A 22,181-nucleotide genomic window follows, 5' to 3' on the forward strand; every position below is an offset into this window, starting at 1 on the left:
GATCCTCCTCCATCTGTCCAATGAATTTATTATATTGGAATGTCAAAAGTATTGACAATTCATATACAAGAATTGCGTTATTTTTTTTTGTCACATAAGCAAACAGTAAAATATATTTTCCTTTTTTTTCTTTAAATAAAATTTTAGAGTTTGGGAGCATAGGACGGAGGTTTTTCGGGGTGCTAATCTAGTTTAGATATCGGTGTTTCCTCCTGATGTCTACCCTTACTCCTTGCTTAGAAAAAAAAAACTTTTATTGAAGTATTATTAGTTAATATTAATATTACATTTATGTGAAAATGTGTATGATGTGATGTGAACACTGCCCAAATTTATTTATTTATTTTTCATTGGGTTAGTAATTAATAGTATTATGTTTATCTTAAAAGTTCGAGAATATGATCAATGGATCGCGGGCGAGGGATTAACACAAGTCTTAATCAAGAAACAGAAGCAAACAGTAGAAAAAATAGTCTTGAGAAAGTCGCCTTATAGAACCCGTGCAAGGGTGATCCTCCTCCATTTGCGCAATGAATTTATTATATTGGAATGCCAGGGGTATTGCCGATACAAGAATTGTGTTAAATTTTTGGAAAATGTTAACCAGTGTCCCCGGAGCACTGGTTAAGGAAGCAGATATAGTAGCTTTTGTATTGAAAATTGTGTAATCAATTTTTCAAAAGTAAAAAAAGTTTTACTTTTAATTCAGGGGGGCATTTTGCACATAAGTGCAAAACTTCAGGGGGTATTTGCAAAACGTCATGTTGACTAACATAAGAATTTGACGGAGGGGGTAAATTGATTAATGTTATGCAATTTCAGGGGGGTAATTGACGAAACTTACAATTTCAGAGAGTAATTGCCTATTTACTCGTTTTTATTGGTTTGCATAATTGCGTATTCCATTAGACTGTTGTTGTTTGCTCTCGCATTTTTCTGTTTGTTTTTTCTTTAAGTGTTTTGGTCTAGTACCCCCTCTTCTTTTATATATATATATATTCCTTTTTTTTTAATAAAATTTTAGAGTTTGGCAGCATATGACAGAGGTTTCCCAAGGTGTCAAACTAATTTGGATGTCGATGATTTCTCCTAATGTCTGCCCCTTACTCCCTGCTTAGAAAAAAACTTTTATTGAAAGTTAATATTAATATTACATTTATCTATATGTGATATGAACACTGCTTGTTAACCGGTCTCTCAGAGCACTGGTTAAGAAATCTATTAATAGAATTGCTCTCTTAAAAATATAAATTGTCTTTTTTTACCAAATAATAATTACATTACTTTTTAATAAAAATTTACTTTATTTGGCGCTTAACCAATGCTCCGGAAGACCTGTTAACATTCTCCATTAATTAATTTATTTTTCATTGGGGGTTAGTGTACATCATGTGAACACTGCCTAACTTAATTAGTTTATCTTTCATTGGGTTAGTAAGTATTTGAATTATCGGAGACTGTGTATCACGTGCAGAGTACCATTGTCTAAATTAATTGATGATTATGATTATGTTTCTGTTCTTAAGCAGTAAGCATGCATCTACTACATAGTTTATTCTAAATCCAAACATAGTTTCTCAATTCCTAAAACCCATCTCATATAGTTCATCGCTTTTTAACTGAGTCATGAATTAATCTCTTCGTATTTCTGTTTTGTCTTTCAGATATTTGTTATTTTCCCATTCCAATGGCAAAAAAGAGAAAAAAAAACCAAAAACCAAAACTAAAAAAATAGTGATGGAAAGTTATCTCATATATTTTCTGCATTTTTAATTTGTACATTATGAATATGAAGAGATTGGGTTCAGCTTAGTTTGCTGTAATCGCTTTCTCCATTTCAAAGGTTGGAGTTTTTAGAGGTACGCATTAATTTATTTGTTTTCCTTCACTAACATAACATAATTGTGATTGAAGTTTGTTTTAATATTTGTTGTTATTTGCAGATTTTAAGTTTCTGCTTTTGAAGCCATTTTGCATTTTGTGATTGAAGGCCATTTTGCATCAATAGCATCGGTTGTTCCGTTGATTCATAATCCAGGTAAGAGGTTCATGACTACTTGTTTACAATTAAAACAATTTAGGGGCCATTTATTATTTATTTTTTTAAGAAAAAATTACTTTAAAAAAAATAATCAATTTTAAGAGCATTGTGTCTCTTTGTTACAACTTAAAAAAAAAAAACTAAAAATAGCTTCGATTTGAATATGTTAAGAGTAGTTCCTCATAATATGGATTTTTTTTATAGAGAAGGAAAATAAGTGTGAAAAGATTGAGATGATTTAAAAAAAGAAAATAAGTGTCAAAAGACGGTGGTTAAGTGCCGATGAATTAAATTGGATTTCGACAGTTAACTGCCGAAGTTTTATAGTTAACTGCAGCCGGTTCCATTTTCGGTGGTTAACTGCCGAAGGATATTTTAGTATTTTACTCGTATTTCTCAGCGATACCACATGTGTCAACGTCAATTTTCTTAATTTATCTATAGACTTCGTTGGGGAAGTAAAATATGCCCACTGTCTAAATTAATTTATTAATTTTCATTGTAGTGTAGCAATTAGTATTAATATTATGTTTATGTGAAAATTAATGTGCATCATGTGATGTGAAGACGACTTATTCCACTGCCTAAATTTATTTATTTATTTTTCTTTAGATTTTTCATTGGGTTAGTAACTATACACTTATTATATTTATCGGAGAGTGTGTCAATCACGTGCAGAGTACCACTGTCTAAATTAATTTATGATTATGTTTATGCTCCTAACCATGCATCTTTATAGGTGGCATTTAGGGTGGGTGAGGGAAAGAGTTTCCTATCATGGAAAAATAAATTTTAACTATTAAATTGAATAAAGAGCATATTCTTATCATACTCCATCAATACTATATTATTTTTTACACTATCTTCCCCCTCTCTTCCATGTCCCACTCACCCACAATCACCACAGCCACCAACATCAAACCCATTTCTCAATTGTTGTACTATAGATCCATATTCAACCAGCATATTAGAAAACTAAGAAAATAAACCTTTAAATATCTTGCTTCTATTCTTGCCTCTACTTCTTCATACATAAAAATAAACCCTTAAATATTAAAATTAAGAAGCAAAGTGCAGACAAAGTATAAGATCTACGAAGTTTTTTTTTTTTTTTTTAAGGTAAAGATCTATACAAGTTATGCCACCGAAATTTACTCTTCATTTTTGAAAGAAATTTAGTTGATGTTAATCCCACCGTTTTCCTATTTTTTTTTCCCTTTTTCAGCAACAAAAAAAGTGTCTTATTTTTGTTTTGAAACAAAATCTACTATTGAAACTCCATGAACAAATTGTGGTCTCTATTTGTTGTTGTTGGCGTTTGGTGGTGGTGGTGGTGGGTGAGTAGAGACATAGAGGGAAGAGAGAAGGATGATGGAAGATGATGTAAAAATAATATAACGTTGAGAGACTATCATAATACCGGTCTTTCTTTGATCTAATGCTTAAAAAATATCTTTCCCATGGTGGGAAATTCTTTCCCTCACCCACCCTAAATGCCACCATCTTTATATGTGGCATTTAGGATCTTTATATGTGGCATTTAGGGTGGAAATGGGAAAGAGTTTCCTACCATACGAAAATAGCTTTGAACCATTAGATTTAAGATCTTATCATAGTCTCTCCACACTATGTTTTTTCCCATTATTTTCAACCTCTCAACATGCAAACATCCCAGAAAAGAAAAAAAAACTCTCAATACTTTGTAACACTTGTAACAATTTCACAAAAACTATTCATAACTACAAAAACTATTCATAACTTCTCCAATTCAAAATTATGTTCAACTACAGACCATAATTTTATCATAAAGTTCAAATGTAACTACCCACACCTCTACAACCCATCTCCCTCCTTGTCATCACCACTTCACTGGACCTTCCTACCCATTTCCTAGGAAATCAAGTAGGTGTCATGGCTATTCAATGCACATCTCTGTATGCATTACCCCTCTTCTCACTCCCTCTCTCCACGGCTTTCTTCCTCTTTTTTTGCTGTCATAATCCCCCATCTTAAGAAAATAAAAGAAAGAAAAACAAATCCTTCAAACCTTCAATCAATTAAATACCCAGTCTTTCAAATTCATACTTGTATTTGAACCATAATCACAAACTGTAATTAACAATTGGGGTTGAGATTTTGGATTTGTTCTCCAATTTTACACTGTACACTTCGAGAAAATAATGAAGAAGGAAAAATGGGTTTGAGCGGTGGTTATGGCTTGAGTCACATCCTTCACTCTATCCATTGATTGAAGAAGATTAAAGTGATAGGTGTTGATGGTGGGTCTCTCATGGAGGTTGTTGAAACTAAGGTTGAAGATAAAGTGAAAAACAATATAGTGTGGATAGACCATAATAAAACCAATGCACCTATTTAATCTAATGGTTGAGATTAACTTTCTCATGGTGCACAAATCTTACCCATGTGCACCCTAAATGCCACCCTTCCAAATACAAACATAGTTTCTCAGAGTTTATTGCTTTGAACTGAAACAAAATATAGCTTGGTTGATTGTCTTTCAAATTTGTGTCATTATTCTCATTCCTATGGCAAAAAAAAGAAAAAGAAAACCAAAAACCAAAACTCAAAAATAGTGATGGAAAGTTATCTCATATATTTTATGTATTTTTTAATAGTGAAGAGATTGGGTGGGTACACATTAGTTTCTTTTGAAGCCTTTAAAATTTTGCAATTTGTGATTGAAGTTTGTTTTAATATTTTGTTATTGTTGTTTGCAGATCATTTAGTTTCTTCTTCTTTTGAAGACAATTTGCATCAGTCTTGTAGATCGCATCATCAATAGAACCCGTTGTTCCATTGGTAAGAGATTCATGTTTTTTTTTTTTTGGTCAAGTAGTATAGTGGCTAGAACTCACACAATTAAATTGTGGAGAAGTGGAGTGTCCGGGGTTCGAACCCCGGCCCCTGCATATAATATGCAATATCCCTACCAACTGAACTAAGTTCACTGGGATTAAGAGATTGATGTTCTATTACAAAGGCCTAATGATCTTTGTTTTTAGTAACTTAATTTTTTTTATACAAGCAAATGAATTAATGTGAGTATAAAGGGTATTCAGTCCTATTGCAAAGTAATGATAACCACTTTGAAGACAAGTCAAAGGATTAGAATTTAGAACACCAAACAAAAAAATTTACACTTTGCTTAATTTTAGATCTAGCTACAAACCAGAACCAAGATATAGAGTTTAGATGCTATCTATTTATTTAAAATTATAACAAAATAACAACTTAGAAACCTCGACATACAACTGTGGAGACTAATCTTTTAAGTTTAGTGAGATCTAAATTGTCAACAAACTCTCCCTGAGAGTTTTTGTTCTGTCAAATTATCTTTCATTGGGTTAATAATCGGAGACTGTGTATCAATCACGTGCAGAGTACCGCTTTCTATTATTTTGTAAAATAACCCAAGAAAACATAAATTAATTAAAGGGTCCTTAAAAAAAATAAAAATAATTAAAGGTTAAATATGTTTTTGGTCTCTATAAATATATCAATTTTTCTCTTTCAAAAAAGAAATATATCAATTTTTTCGTTTTAATCCCTTTAAAATTTTCATTCAACTTTTAGTCCTATAAAATTTTCAATCACTATTTTTAGTCCCTATTATTTACAAAATATTTGTTCCTATTATTTAAATTTTTCGATAAAATATATTTAAGTTAAATAATACTATAATTAATTGCCGTAAATGATTAAATATAGCATAAAAGAAGGGTAAAAGAAAAAATACTAGAAATCTGATTCGAACACCGTAAAGGAAAACCCAAAGTTTGGTAAATCATGGCCATAAGCAATTTTTGGGGCTAATTTGGTTCATCAAAATTTTTGATCAAATTAAATACAAAGCAAAAATTTGGAAGGATAGTGGTTGAGTTTATGGAGAAAAAAATAATGGAATGTTGGGTGTACAACAAAAGGGAAGGAGAATAATTTTCGAATATTTTAAGGGTAGAAACTAAAATTCCGTTAATGTCCTCACATTTCCAACTATTTCCCTGGCTTCTTTTGCATTCATCCATACAATATATTTTACTCTCACTTTCAGATTTTGACTCAGGTCCCAAAGAAGAGGAGAAGAAACGAAAATCAATGGAAATTTTAATTTCTGTTGTTGCAAAAATAGCAGAATATACCGTTGTGCCTATTGGACGTCAAGCAAGTTACTTGATATTCTACAAAGGTAATTTTAAGGTATTAAAGGATCATGTTGAAGACCTTGAAGCTGCAAGAGATGTAATGATCCATTCGGTGGAAAGAGAAAGGGGAAATGGTAAAGAAATTGAAAAAAATGTTTTGAATTGGTTGGAGAAAGTGAACGAGGTCATTGAAAAGGCGAATTGCCTTCAAAATGACCCTCGCCGTTTCAATGTTAGGTGCTCAGCATCGTCGTTCCCCAACTTGGTTTTACGTCATCAATTAAGTAGGAAAGCCACAAAAATTGCAAAAGATGTTCTCCAAGTTCAAGGTAGAGGAATTTTTGATCAAGTTGGTTACCTTCCCCCTCTGGATGTAGTAGCCTCATTCCCAACAAGAGATGGTGAAAAGTATGACACAAGAGAGTCACTTAAGGAGGACATTGTGAAGGCTTTAGCAGATCCTACTTCATGCAACATTGGGCTTTATGGGCTGGGCGGGGTCGGCAAGACCACTCTAGTGGAGAAAGTTGCTCAAATAGCCAAGCAACGTAAATTGTTCAATAATGTGGTTATGACAGAAGTATCGAAAAATCCAAACATCAAATTAATTCAAGATGAGATTGCAGATTTTTTGAATCTACGATTCGAAGAGACGACTATTCTTGGCAGAGCACAACGCCTAAGGCAGAGAATCAAGATGGAGAAAAGTATCCTTATCATTCTAGATAATGTATGGACCAAACTTGATTTGAAAATTGTGGGGATTCCATTTGGCAAGGAACATAAAAGTTGCAAATTGTTGATGACAAGTAGAAATCAGGAAGTGTTGCTTCAAATGGATGTTCCAAAGGATTTCATTTTCAAAGTTGAACTTATGAGTGAAAACGAGACATGGAGCTTGTTTCAATTTATGGTTGGGGATGTGGTTAAAGATAGAAATTTGAAAGGTATACCATTTCAAGTTGCCAAAAAATGTGCAGGTTTGCCTCTTAGGGTAGTGACGGTAGCGGGTGCAATGAAAAATAAAAGGGATATCCAGTCTTGGAAAAATGCATTCAGACAATTACAAAGTTATGATGATACAGATCAGATGGATGCAGAAACTTATTCTGCTTTGGAATTAAGTTACAACTCATTGCAGAGTGATGAAATGAGGGCTCTCTTCTTACTTTTTGCATCACTGTCAGGCAATGATGTGGAGTACTTTCTCCAAGTTGCAATGGGGTTAGACATATTGAAGCATACCGTGGATGACGCAAGAAACAAACTAGTCACAATAATCAAATCTTTGGAGGCGACTTGTCTTTTGCATGAAGTTAAAACAGATGCAAAGATCCAAATGCATGACTTTGTTCGTGATTTTGCTATCTCCGTAGCACGTAGGGACAAACATGTATTTATAAGAAAACAATCTGATGAGAAATGGCCAACCAAGGATTTTTTGAAAAGGTGCACGCAGATCGTTCTTTATATGCATGAGCTTCCTCAAACGATTGATTGTCCAAATGTTAAGCTTTTATATTTGTGCAATAAGAATCAATCTTTAGAAATCCCCGATACCTTTTTTGAGGGTATGAGAAACCTTGGAGCGCTAGCTTTGACGTCTTTGAAGTTGTCATCATTACCCACATCATTTCGGTTGCTAACAGGCCTTCAAACATTGTGTTTGGATCATTGCATTTTAGAAAATATGGAAGCAATAGAAGCTTTGCAAAATTTAAAAATTCTTCGTCTGTGGAAATCTTCGATGATCAAGTTGCCAAAAGAAATAGGGAGATTGATTAATTTGAGAATGCTTGATTTGAGCCACTCAGGAATAGAAGTTGTCCCACCCAACATCATATCAAGCTTGACTAAATTGGAGGAGTTGTACATGGGAAATACCTCTATTAATTGGGAAGATGTTAATTCAACAGTTCAAAGTGAAAATGCTAGTATTACTGAGCTTCAAAAGCTACTCAACTTGACAGCTCTAGAATTACAAATTCGTGAGACTTGGTTGTTGCCAAGGGACTTGCGTTTGATGTTTGAGAAGCTGGAAAGATATAAAATAGCAATCGGAGATGTATGGGACTGGTCTGACATTAAGGATGGAACCTTAAAAACATTGATGCTCAAACTTGGTACAAACATACATTTGGAGCATGGAATTAAAGCATTGATTAAAGGTGTTGAGAATTTGTACTTGGATGATGTAGGTGGAATTCAAAATGTGCTTTATCAACTAAATGGAGAAGGATTTCCATTTCTGAAACATCTCCACGTCCAAAATAATGCAAACATGAAGCACATTGTTGACTCTAAATATAAGAGGAATCAAATCCATGTGTCCTTTCCCATCTTGGAAACACTAGTACTTCACAGTCTTAAAAACATGGAGCATATATGTCATGGTCAACCTTCAACTACTTCTTTTGGAAATCTCAGTGTTATCAAAGTCAAAAATTGCATCCAATTAAAATATCTATTCTCCTATGCAGTGGTTAAAGAACTTTCTCAAATTTCTAAGATTGAAGTTTGTCAGTGCAATTCTATGAAGGAAATAGTGTTTGAAGACAACAATTCAAGTGCAAATAATGATATAACTGATGAAAAAATTGAGTTTCTTCTATTACGCTCTTTGACTTTAGAACATTTGGAGACACTTGATAATTTCACCTCTGATTATCTAACGCATCTTAGAAGTAAGGAAAAGGATCAAGGTCTAGAGCCTTATGCTTCTACTACACCATTTTTCAATGCTCAGGTATGTTATTTTGTTTTTAGCTTCTTTAGATACAAATGATATAATTTTTAATCTTGTGATATGTACAAACAGATTACTTAATTAATATATTGGCACGTTTAGTGAAAAAACAATTGAGTAAAAAAAGAGTAAACGAACAAGATTAATATTTACTGTTCTAAAAAACTCTAAGATTAATATTTACTGTTCCGAAAAAAGAGTAAATGAACAAGATTAATTTTTTCTACAAAACTATAATAGATGTGATAATAAAAGTGATTCTTTTTAAATGACTAGAAAGGCTAATAGCAGCAGTATATCACCACTTCAAAAACGATATCAATTACATCTTGCTCAAGATTTTCAAAGTTAAAAGTTAGTTTTTATAATATTGTTTCATAGGAGCGATATATGAGAATCCATCTTTGTATACTTATGCGGTTCTAAATTCCATTAGGAATATCACTCTTAAAGCATCTATCAAATTGTATTGCTCCTCTCTGAAATTGTATTACTCTTTAATTCTCTATATAGTGTATATGCCTGTATAGTGTATATGCCTTCAGTAATGATTTCTGAATATTTTTTTTATGTAGGTTGAGTTTCCATGTTTGGATACCCTTAAATTGAGTTCACTTCTCAATTTAAATCAAATTTGGGATGACAATCATCAATCAATGTGCAACTTGACTAGCTTGATTGTGGATAATTGTGTTGGATTGAAGTATTTATTCTCATCTTCTTTGGTTGAAAGTTTTATGAACCTCAAACACCTTGAAATAAGTAATTGTCCTATGATGGTGGAGATTATAGCTAAAGAAGACAGAAACAATGCATTGAAAGATGTATGGTAACTCTACTATTTGGAATGTCCGATTAATTTTAAACTTGCAGTTTAAATAATTATTTATTTTTACTAATGGTATGGTTATTTATGAATTCATAGGTTCAATTTTTGAAATTAGAGAAAATCATATTGAAGGATATGGACAACTTGAAGACAATATGGCATCACCAATTTGAAACATCAAAGATGTTGGAAGTGAACAATTGTAAGAAAATTGTGGTGGTTTTTCCTTCTTCAATGCAGAACACATATAATAAGCTTGAGAAGTTGGAGGTTACAAATTGTGTTTCAGTTGAAGAGATATTTGAATGGAATTTGAATGAAAAAAACAGTGAAGAGGTTACGACACAATTGAAAGAGGTTACTATAGATGGACTGTTGAGACTGAAAAAGATATGGAGTGGAGATCCTCAAGGAATTCTTAGTTTTCAAAATTTAATAAATGTACAATTAGAAAGTTGTACAAGCTTGGAGTATCTATTACCACTCTCTGTTGCCACTCGTTGCTCACATCTCAAGGAACTTTATATAGAATTTTGTGAAAACATGAAGGAAATTGTTGCAGAGGAGAAAGAATCTAGCATGAATGAAGCTCCCATATTTGAGTTTAATCAACTAACTACTTTATGGCTTTACGGCTCAGATAAACTCAATGGTTTCTATGCTGGAAATCATACTCTACTATGTCCATCTTTGAGGAAAATTAGTGTTACCAAATGCGCAAAGTTGAATTTGTTCAGAACTATATCTACAAAATACTCAAATTTTCAAGATGATAAACTCTCTGTTTCAACTAAACAACCACTTTTCATTGCTGAAGAGGTATGCATATAATTAAACATTCTGTTATTCTTTTTTTAAAAGTTGGTGTTATTCTTTTGAAATAACAGTTGTATTCGTTTATAAATTTGGAAAAATATAAGACGACTCAAAAAATAAGTATTCATTTATAAAATAAGTGTTATTACCAAACAATTATTACAAGTTGTCTTCATTTATAAATTTAGAACAATTTAAGACAACCAAAAACTTTATAAAAATACAAAGCCTATTTAATGTCAAAAGTTATTCAAATATTTTACATTATAGATTTACTTGATAGTTTCTATGACAAATAACAACTACTAACAATGGCATTCAAAAAAATTGATAATTTCCATAAATTGATATATGTAAGTTCAAAAGAAATTGAAAAAAGTAGAGATATTGGCAAAAATTAAAAAGACAAATTTTAGTCAATAGTAATTATTGTTTCACACAATAATATTTTTTTTAATTCTTTTACATTGTTGTTTAAATATGATTTAGGTGATTCCAAACTTGGAGACTTTGAAGATGGCACAGGCGGATGCTGACATGATATTGCAAACCCAAAACTCAAGTGCCCTCTTTAGCAAAATGATTTGGATTGGCTTTAGTAGCTATAACACTGAAGATGCTACATTTCCTTATTGGTTTCTTGAAAATGTGCATACTCTTGAGTCACTACTTGTTGAATGGAGTTGCTTCAAGAAGATATTTCAAGATAAAGGACAAATATGTGAGAAGACTCATACACAAATAAAAAATCTGATATTGCATGAATTGCCTAAACTTCAACATATATGTGAGGAAGGATCTCATATTGACCCAGTTCTTGAGTTCCTTGAATGCTTAGATGTTGATGGTTGTTCTAGTCTGACAAATTTGATGCCTTCCTCTGCCACCCTTAATTATCTGACAGATTTAGAGATAAAAAAATGCAATGGGCTAAAATATTTATTCACAACTCCTACTGCACGAAGTTTGGACAAGCTCACACTTCTGAAGATAGAAGACTGCAATTCACTTGAAGAAATAATTACTGGAGTAGAAAATGTTGACATTGCTTTTGTTAGTTTACAAATTTTGAATTTGGAATGTTTGCCAAGTCTCATCAAGTTTTCCTCTAGTAAGTGTTTCATGAAGTTTCCATTATTGGAGGAAGTAATTGTGAGGGAATGTCCTCGCATGAAGACTTTTTCAGCGGGAAACACAAGTACACCAATTCTTCGAAAAGTTAAAATTGCAGAAAATGATTCAGAATGGCTTTGGAAGGGAAACGTAAATGATACAATATACAGCATGTTTGAAAATAAGGTATGTTTATTTACCACTTTACTTCTTGTGTAACAATATAATCATTTGGGTTTCTATTTTCTTTTGTTTTGTTTGGATGCATAATAGCTAATTTTATTTACGTTGTTAGGAACTTTGTGGAAAAACAACTATTTGGATATTTTAAAAGTATATCGCAATATACTCTTAAAAAAAAAAGGGTTAATAGGTCTTTACCCCCTGTAATATATGTCATTTCCGGTTTTTCCCCCTGTAATTTTTTTTTTATTTGTCCCCCTGTAAAAAAAAATTGTTTTGATTTACCCCTCTAATAAGCCAAACAAAAACCAATTTTAATTTTTTTTTAAGAAATTTTCGTTTTTGTTTGGCCTATTAGCGGGGTAAATCAAAACAAACTTTTTTTAAAGGGGGTAAATAAAAAAAAATTACAGGAGGAAAAACCGGAAATGACCTATATTACAGGAGGTAAATACATATTAACCCAAAAAAAGATGAATAGTGTCAAAAGAAAGAAAATCATATAAAAAGAAAAATCCTAGAAATGGACCCTGAGGTTATAATGGAGTCCATATACCCAAATATAGACTTCAAAAGCTTGTAGTCTTTTTGGATGGCTAGTCCATTATAAATAATGTAAATATATGCGGTTAAAAAAATAGTAATTTTGATTTTTTTAGGGGAGTAATTTTGATCTGCCTGTTCATATATATTCGATATACTATAATTTGAATGAGCAAGTTGGATGATGTAATTCAAATATTCCACCTTTTCAACTACCTTGAGGTAAAGTATTTGTGGTATAACCAACTTTAACACAATGTGTTATTTGGTTGGCAATTTAAAACTTCTAGTAGTTCCTAGACGTGTGCGTTTTCCCACAAATGTACTACAAGTGCTGCATAGATATTATCAAAAAAAGGAAGAAAAAAAGTGCTACACAGATATGAAAAACTATTAGAGATTGTGATTCATCCAAAGCAGTGTTTGATGTGAAAGAAATGGAGTTTAAGATATTGAAAAAACAGTCCTAACACGTTTAGATGAGACGACGCATATCTCTTCTAACTTAACTAAAGTCGTGGGTTCGAATCCAGTCTTATACATGTAACAATGTTAAAACTCTTATGGAGAGTTTACCGCCCATTTGAATCCCACAAAAATTGAGAGATTAGTATCCACACGCTAAGGATAACCGATTTGTGTGGGAAAAAATATTGAAAATCACTAGACGAATTTATCCACTAATATATTATGTAATATGATGAAGGTAAAAAGCTCCCTGAACTATATATAATTACAAAATAAAAGTGTGTGTATTTTTTAAGAAAAATGCTAAAGGGCACCCGACTTTTTTTAAATCTATACTATTTCATGCTTTTGATAATATTAATTAAAAGATAATTAAATACCACTAAAATAGGAACCACATCAATATTCAAGAGAAATGGCACACGAATCCTCTCCAGCATGGTTCTCTCCTTCAAGCTCTTATTGGGAATGTGTTGTGTTGTGAATTCGGTCTCAAATTTCTCACCAATACAAACTATATAATGTGTGGAGCAAGTATCAATGGCAACCAACAACCAAAGTAAACCACAAGCAACAACAATAATATAGACCTATAGTTTATAAACCAAGTGCAAAACCACAATCCAACCAAAGAATAAACAAGATAAAGAGAGTAAAGAAAAGATAACAACACCAAGAAATGTTCACCCAGTTCGGTCCAACTTGACCTACTCTGGAGGAGAGATTGATCTCTCCAATCCACTATCAATGAGTTCTTACAAAGAGATACAAATGGGTTACAAGAAAATAGCTTCAACAAGCTCACAAAGAACAACCCTAATTTCTACCCATTTTTCCAATCTCACCAATGAACAAGACACTCATGATTTTCACTCTCCCAAGGTGTTTACAATTGTTTCCCAAATCTAGAATCTAACCCCCAAAAGAGAACCAACCCTTAGCCTTTGATTTCACTAAGGATCTTCTCTTTTGGTTTCACAAGATTCACCCAAGTTGCTCACAAAAGACTCTCCACTCATGTGTTTTCCAACCCCATGAATTTTCCTCAAAAGGCACCGACCCTTTTCACAAGAGCTCCCTCTTTTGGTTATCCAAGATTCACATCTTGAAGCTTTGAACCTCACCCAAAGACCCTCAACCTTTAGTATCTAAAACTCTAAAAGTTCTCTCCTTTGGTTTCCATGAGATTCACCAAGCTTACCAAACAAATGGGTCAAAAAATGCATATGTAGTGTTCAGATCCGGGTAAAATCGTGTTATGTTTTCCCAAATCGTGACACGGTTGGTGCGTACGACCCAAGGTACGACCAACCTTATTTGAAAACGTGCCCAGCAAGCTGAAAATTGTGTCACGATTAAGCTACCAGAACATACCCATTCTTTGCCTTGAAAATCGTGCCACGATTCCAACATTTTCCAAAACACTAATTTTTGAGTCACATTCTCAACAATTCTCCACATTGACTCTAAAATGATGATGATGCTAATTTAACCATCAACCACCATTCTCCTTAACCTTGCCTTGAACAGTACCTCAAGACAAAGCCAATCTAGTCCAAAGCACCGCTTGAACCTTGATCCACACACCAACCTCCACTTGCATCCAAACACCCTCGGTAGTTCCACAAGCTTCCAAGTCTTATTCCTTGCATCCGACTACACTTTGTAGTTCCACAAGTTTTCACCTTTACCTTTTCAAACTTCGGAATGCCTTCCGCCCTCTTGAAGTTCCTTGCATCCAACTAAACTAGGATTTTTAGGTAGTTCCACAAGCCTACACCATAACCTCTTCAACCATGGAACGTCTCCCGCTTCCTTGAAGATCATCTTGCATCCGATCACCCTTGGTCTTTTAGGTAATCACACAAGCCACACCATACATTCTTCAAACCCCGGAATGCCTTCCGTCCTCATGAAGAATTCACATGCTCACAACTAGAACATAGCACTCAAGGCCTCCATAGTTGTACCATTCCCGGTGTCATCAACTCCACCTTAAGTTGAGCTTTCTCAACCTTAACTTCCAAATGCGTACACACACTATGCCTTCACCTTGCAACTCCACCTCAAAGGTTGATCACGAGTACTCTTCACACCGTCTCTCCAGGATAACCATGAGTATTCTTCCCACCGCCTCTCCAGGCTGAACTTACTCATTGGAAACACACACATCACCGCCATGACACCACCATCATGACCTCCTCTCTTCACACTTAACCTTCTTCGATTGTGCTAGGATGACCATCACCGTCTCAACCATCAATGCTTCCATACACTCCCATTGAACCATGCTTGCTTCCATCTCCAAGATGTAACCTTTGGTACCCATGGTGCACACTTGACAAACTTCTCCCCTTGTCCCACAACACAGTGGGCGCCAATTGTTGTGAATTCTGAACTCAAATTTCACACCAATACAAACTATATGATGTGTGGAGCAAGTATCAATGACAACCAACAACCAAAGTAAACCACAAGCAACAACAATAATATAGACCTAGTCTATAAACCAAAGTGCATAGCAAAACCACAATCCAACCAAAGAATAAACAAGATAAAGAGAGTAAAGAAAAGATAACAACACCAAGAAATGTTCACCCAGTTCGGTCCAACTTGACCTACTCTGGAGGAGAGATTGATCTCTCCAATCCACTATCAATGAGTTCTTACAAAGAGATACAAATGGGTTACATGAAATTAGGTTTAACAAGCTCACAAAGAACAACCCTAATTTCTACCCATTTTCCCAATCTCACCAATGAACAAGACACTCATGATTTTCACTCTCCCAAGGTGTTTACAATTGTTTCCCAAATCTAGAATCTAACCCCCAAAAGAGAACCAACCCTTAGCCTTTGATTTCACTAAGAATCTTCTCTTTTGGTTTCACAAGATTCACCCAAGTTGCTCACAAAAGACTCTCCACTCATGTGTTTTCCAACCCCATGAATTTTCCTCAAAAGGCACCGACCCTTTTCACAAGAGCTCCCTCTTTTGGTTATCCAAGATTCACATCTTGAAGCTTTGAACCTCACCCAAAGACCCTCAACCTTTAGTATCTAAAACTCTAAAAGTTCTCTCCTTTGGTTTCCATGAGATTCACCAAGCTTACCAAACAAATGGGTCAAAAAATGCATATGTAGTGTTCAGATCCGGGTAAAATCGTGTTATGTTTTCCCAAATCGTGACACGGTTGGTGCGTACGACCCAAGGTACGACCAACCTTATTTGAAAACGTGCCCAGCAAGCTGAAAATTGTGTCACGATTAAGCTACCAGAACATACCCATTCTCTACCTTGAAAATCGTGCCACGATTCCAAAATCGTGTCACGATTCCAACATTTTCCAAAACACAATTTTTGAGTCACATTCTCAACATGTTGTATAGAGAAAGCACACACCCAGACAATCAAGAGCAGATCGCTGCCATAAAAAAGAAAAGCTACAAACAAAGTGGGACGACATAAACCAATGCCCACAAAACAATTAAGTGAATCTATAAGAAGGAAACTGATTTGTGTTAAAACATTGCACAATTCTATATTGCAATTAGGTGAATCACCAGTTTATTCATCATTTCCTTCTTGCATATATTAGAAATTCTATATTTGAGCACTATGTCACGAACTTGAGGACTCAAATCTATCCGGCAGATTTGAAGCTTTGAATCAACAGTTGATGTTTCAATGCTAATGTGTAGCTGACTCCTTAGCCACACACTGGTCTCACAAGGATATCGTTTGAATCGGGAGTGTGTTATGAAATTGGTAAATATAGTCTATATTACCTCATGTTTCGGTATCGTGATCCCAAAAACTCTAGCGTGTCATCTTGATCAACATCATAATATATTCATCTTGTCTCTCAATATCCTTAATTATAATTTTTCTCACACATGATTATGCTATGAAAACATCCTCGAGATATATAATCATAAATCATGATAAACACTCCAAGAATATCAGGCCAAGCATACATGATAGAACACACATATCAGGCAACGCCCCAGTCAATTGAGAGCCTTTCGAGCCTGCAAATTCACGAACAGTTTCATATGAGCTAATGTCATCATTTTGACTGAATAGACAATAGTTTATGAAAAAATTCAACACTTTTAGTAGGGTATATTGGCATATCCATGTTGTTTCTTATATCTCTATTTGCTTGAGGCTTATTAAACTGCTCAAAGTTTTTTGGTTTTTCCCTTTTTGTAAACTTCCCAACTCTGCGGATTTCATTTGGCTTGGTAAAGCACCATTATTTTATTTTGTAAGTCTATACCCTCGTCTTTTGATGTTCTTACACATCCCACAGTTTTATCAAGCAGAGATATTTTTCCCCTCAGTTTCTTGTATTATTTTCTTTGGCCGGCTTCTCATGTGAAATCTACGGACGTAGGTATTTCCTGAGAAAGATCAATAAGACGAATCCTTACCAAGCATATGTTTGTTTTTTGAAACCCAGACTGAAAGTAGAACCCATTGTGACCTTTGCAAAATTTTCCAACTTGAGTTCTATAAAGATGAAAACCAGACCATACAGTCCGTACAACATGTGAAGATGACACAAAATAGAATATAGGGTTCCTTGAAGCTCTCTAGGAATTAGAGGTTTATCCCCTTTCTTCAAAATTCTTACAACCTTTAACTCCTTTTAGGTTTCTTCCTCTGAAATTTTAATGGAGATCGAGCCTTTCTTTAAGCATGTTTGAGCCAAGTGAGGTTGTGTGTGTGTAAAATCATTGTTCATGCTCTAGGAGCGAAATGATCGGTTGCGCGGTGGCAGACGATAATTCATTGGATGTTTGGTTTGGATTTTCATATCTGCGACGGGTAGTCACCCATTGAATGCCGACAAGGCAATTCAATGCCATGTGGCCGCAAAATCTGACGTGGCATGCCATGTCAACGTGCTACATCCTCTATCATGGAAATGAAGATGACATCAAAGACTAAAACAACGAAAATCTTAGATTATTCCTTAAAAAAAAAAATAGAATCTTAGATTACCTAAACAAAATATAAAAACTAAATTCTCAAATGACTAAACAAAAATTGACCATCTTACAAGGATAAAAAATATAACTTACCTTTAAAGTTATTAGTAATGTGTGAAAAGGATACTGCCAAATTTCTATGAAAGGAAAAGTAAAATAAACGAGTGTAGGAAAAAGGAAAGATCCGTGTGAAATTTACCTGGACCAAACCGACAAGTTCGACTAGTTGAATCGAGAACAAGACCCATGTCCGGTTGTGAACTTGCATCGAACATGCAATTTAAGTGTCATTTAACTGATTAAACCGAGAAACTTGGTGAAACCTGGCCGGTTTTGCGGTTCCCGAACACGAGATTTGTTACTAACAAGGGACATGAATAAATACCTCAGTTGTAGAGCAAAGATGGAGCAAACAAGAAGCATGATGCAAGACATTCTTGAGAGTTGGAGAGCAACAAAAAATGCGAGAATTACTAGAGTTGTTTAGAGGATCTTATGGTATTTGCTTCAGTTCTTGTATTTTGGGGCAACTTATGGGATATAACAACCAGTTAGAGGAGCTTATGAAAAATAGGATATGGGATTATGGTATTATCTCAAATAGTTTTAAAGCCTACATCAGCCAGTCCAAAAAAATAGCCCCTAATTAAGTTTTTGTAAATTAACTATATTTTATTACTAGTTTTGTTTGAACTAACTCGCAATACAATTGTTTTTACAGGTGGCATTTGGTAGTTTCAAACATTTAAAATTATCTGAATATCCCGAGCTAAAAGAATTGTGGTATGGTAATCTTGAGCATAACACATTTAAGAGTTTGAAGTATCTAGTGGTCCAAAAATGTGATTTCTTATCCGATGTGCTCTTTCAACCTAACTTGCTACAAGTGCTGATGAACCTCGAAGAATTATATGTGGAGGATTGTGATTCATTAGAAGCTGTTTTTTATTTGAAAGATGAATTTGCCAAAGAAATTGTTGTGCAGAATTCTACTCAATTGAAGAAATTAAAACTATCTAATCTTCCAAAACTGAAGCATGTATGGAAAAAGGATCCACATTACACTATGAAGTTTGAAAATTTAAGTGATGTATCTGTTGTGGGATGCAATAGCTTGATAAGCCTCTTTCCGCTCTCAGTGGCTAGAGATATGATGCAACTTCAAAGTCTTCAAGTAAGTCAGTGTGGGATTCAAGAAATTGTGGCCAAGGAAGAAGAAACATATGAGATGGTTAAATTTGTGTTTCCTCATTTGACTTCCATTAACCTTAAGTACTTGACCAAACTTAAGGCATTCTTTGTTGGGGTTCATTCTCTTCAATGTAAATCATTGAAAACGATCAACTTGTTTCGATGTCCAAAAATAGAGCTATTTAAGGCAGAGCCTTTGAGACACCAAGAGAGTTCCAGAAATGTTGAGCACAATATCTCAACTTATCAACCTCTTTTTGTGTTTGAAGAGGTAAGAGTAGCGTTCAATATCATATCCTTCCTTTTAATGTACATGCACAACTTTTTATAATGTATATATTAGACAATTTATTCACCATGTCTATTACGTTGATTGAATGTTAATGTTTGATAATTTATGTGATAATATTCTACTGACACAAGATATAATGTTTTTAATTGTTTCAAAAACTGATAAAGAAAATATATATTTCTTAAGTATAATTTTGGTTTTGCAGGAGCTACTTACAAGTGTGGAGAGTACACCTCAATTCAGAGAGTTGGAATTATGGCAGCTGCACAAGCTTAAATATATATGTAAAGAAGGATTTCAAATGGATCCTTTTCTGCATTTTCTTGAAAGCATTAATGTTTATGAGTGTTCCAGTCTGATAAAGTTGGTTCCATCCTCTGCTACCTTTAGTTACATGACCTATTTGAAGGTAACAAACTGCAATGGGTTGATAAATTTGATAACACACTCAACAGCAAATAGTCTTGTCAAACTCACAACAATGAAGATTGAAATGTGTAATTGGCTTTTGGATATAGTGAACGGTAAAGAAGATGAGACAAACGAGATTGTATTTTGCAGTTTACAAACTCTAGAACTAATTTCTTTACAAAGACTCGGTCGATTTTGCTCATGCCCATGCCCCATTATGTTCCCGTTGCTGGAAGTTGTTGTTGTCAAAGAATGTCCTCGAATGGAATTTTTTTCATTGGGAGTTACAAACACAACAAATCTTCAAAATGTACAAACCGATGAAGAAAATCATTGGGAGGGTGACCTCAACAGAACCATAAAGAAAATGTTTTTTGATAAGGTATATTTTATTATCATCCATCAATTTATTTAGATCAATTTTAAGACTATCTATCTAGATCAATTTTGTATTGTAGTAGACTAGAATATTAATGCATAATTAAAGATTGCTTAAAAGCAATTTTGATTTGTCTTTTGATTTATTTATTTGAATGATCAGGTTGCATTTGGTAAATTCGAGTACTTAGCCTTATCTGACTATCCTGAGATAAAGGATTTGTGGTATGGCCAACTTCATCACAACGTGTTCTGCAATTTGAAACATCTTGTGGTGGAAAGATGTGATTTTTTATCACATGTACTTTTTCCATCAAATGTAATGCAAGTGCTACAGACATTGGAAGAACTAGAAGTAAAAGATTGTGATTCATTAGAAGCAGTGTTTGATGTGAAAGGTATGAAGTCACAAGAAATAATGATTAAACAAAGCACTCAATTGAAACGATTGACTTTGTCTACTTTACCCAAATTGAAGCACATATGGAACGAGGATCCTCATGAAATTATCAGCTTTGGAAACTTATGCAAGGTGGACGTTTATATGTGTCAAATCTTGTTATATATCTTTCCATATTCACTATGCGTAGATCTTGTGACATCTTGAAATGCTTGAGATCGAGTCTTGTGGAGTCAAGGAAATTGTTGCAATGGAAGAAGGTGGACCAATGGAAATCAATTTTAATTTTCCCCAATTGGAAGTTATGGAACTGTATCATTTGACCAATCTTAAGAGTTTCTATCAAGGAAAGCATACTTTAGATTTCCCTTCATTGAAGACTTTGAATGTATATCGTTGTGAAGCATTAAGAATGTTTTCTTTTAACAATTCAGACTTGCAACAACCTTACTCGGTTGATAAAAATCAGGACATGCTATTCCAACAACCACTGTTTTGTATTGAAAAGGTAAACCCCACCATATATACACCGTTTTATGTTTCATATTATTTTGTTTGTATAATAATACGCTATTATTTATTTTCATTATGGATGTTTATTTTTCAGTTGATCCCCAACCTGGAGGAATTGACAGTAAATGGCACAGATATGTTGGGGATATTGAATGGTTATCGTCAAGAAAATATCTTTCATAAAGTCAAATTTCTTCGTTTACAATGCTTCGATGAAACTCCAACTATTCTTCTGGATGATTTCCATACAATATTTCCCAATCTTGAAACATTTCAAGTGCGTAACAGTTCCTTTGAAATATTGTTCCCCACTAAAAGAACAACTGATCATCTCAGTATGCAAATTTCAAAGAAAATAAGAAATTTGTGGCTTTTTGAATTGGAAAAGCTCGAGTACATCTGGCATGAAGATTTTCCATTGGATCATCCTCTGTTCCAATATATTGAAGAGTTACGTTTACTGAATTGTCCAAGTTTGATAAGTTTGGTACCATCGTCGACATCTTTCACAAGTTTAACCTATTTGGAAGTGGACGACTGCAAAGAGCTGATCTATTTGATAACATATTCAACAGCTAAAAGTCTAGTTCAACTCAAAACATTAAAAATAAAGAATTGTGAGAAGATGTTGGATGTTGTGAAAGTTGATGAAGAAAAAGCAGAGGAAAACATTGTATTTGAAAACCTGGAATACTTGGAATTTACTTCGCTGTCAAGTTTAAGAAGCTTCTGCTATGGGAAACAAACATTCATATTTCCATCTTTGCTTCGTTTCATCGTTAAAGGATGTCCTCAAATGAAGATCTTCTCATCTTCACTCACAGTAGCACCATGCCTCACAAGAATTGAAGTGATCTTAACACAATTATTAACACAATTATTGAACAAATGTTCATAGAAAAGGTACATAGTGTCATTATTATTTATGAAATGTTCATAAAGAAAAAAAATTTAAATTTTTTTACAAGGCTCACAATATTAATTTGGTGCATTTTTGGACAATGAGTTGAAATTAATAATGGAATTACTAAAAAGTTCCAAGTTCCTGAAAATAAAATTTAAATAGCTTACAAACATCCTAATATTTACATTCATTA

The 22,181-nt window shown here is 33.7% G+C and overlaps 1 protein-coding gene across 1 annotated transcript; it reads left to right on the forward strand.

Annotated features, from left to right (window-relative positions):
- Positions 1 to 1,540: 1,540 nt before the first annotated feature.
- Positions 1,541 to 22,031, forward strand: LOC25482787 (uncharacterized). Its single transcript, XM_024781631.2, has 11 exons — positions 1,541 to 1,859; positions 1,944 to 2,038; positions 4,780 to 4,861; positions 6,126 to 8,950; positions 9,526 to 9,774; positions 9,876 to 10,598; positions 11,085 to 11,894; positions 18,621 to 19,361; positions 19,588 to 20,175; positions 20,335 to 21,079; positions 21,179 to 22,031. Exons 4-10 carry the CDS (start codon positions 6,158 to 6,160, stop codon positions 20,776 to 20,778), a joined length of 6,348 nt encoding a protein of 2,115 aa, XP_024637399.2. The 5' UTR covers positions 1,541 to 1,859; positions 1,944 to 2,038; positions 4,780 to 4,861; positions 6,126 to 6,157; the 3' UTR covers positions 20,779 to 21,079; positions 21,179 to 22,031.
- Positions 22,032 to 22,181: the final 150 nt, after the last annotated feature.

This window comes from Medicago truncatula, chromosome 1, assembly GCF_003473485.1.
Source record: "Medicago truncatula cultivar Jemalong A17 chromosome 1, MtrunA17r5.0-ANR, whole genome shotgun sequence".
NCBI lineage: Eukaryota > Viridiplantae > Streptophyta > Magnoliopsida > Fabales > Fabaceae > Medicago > Medicago truncatula.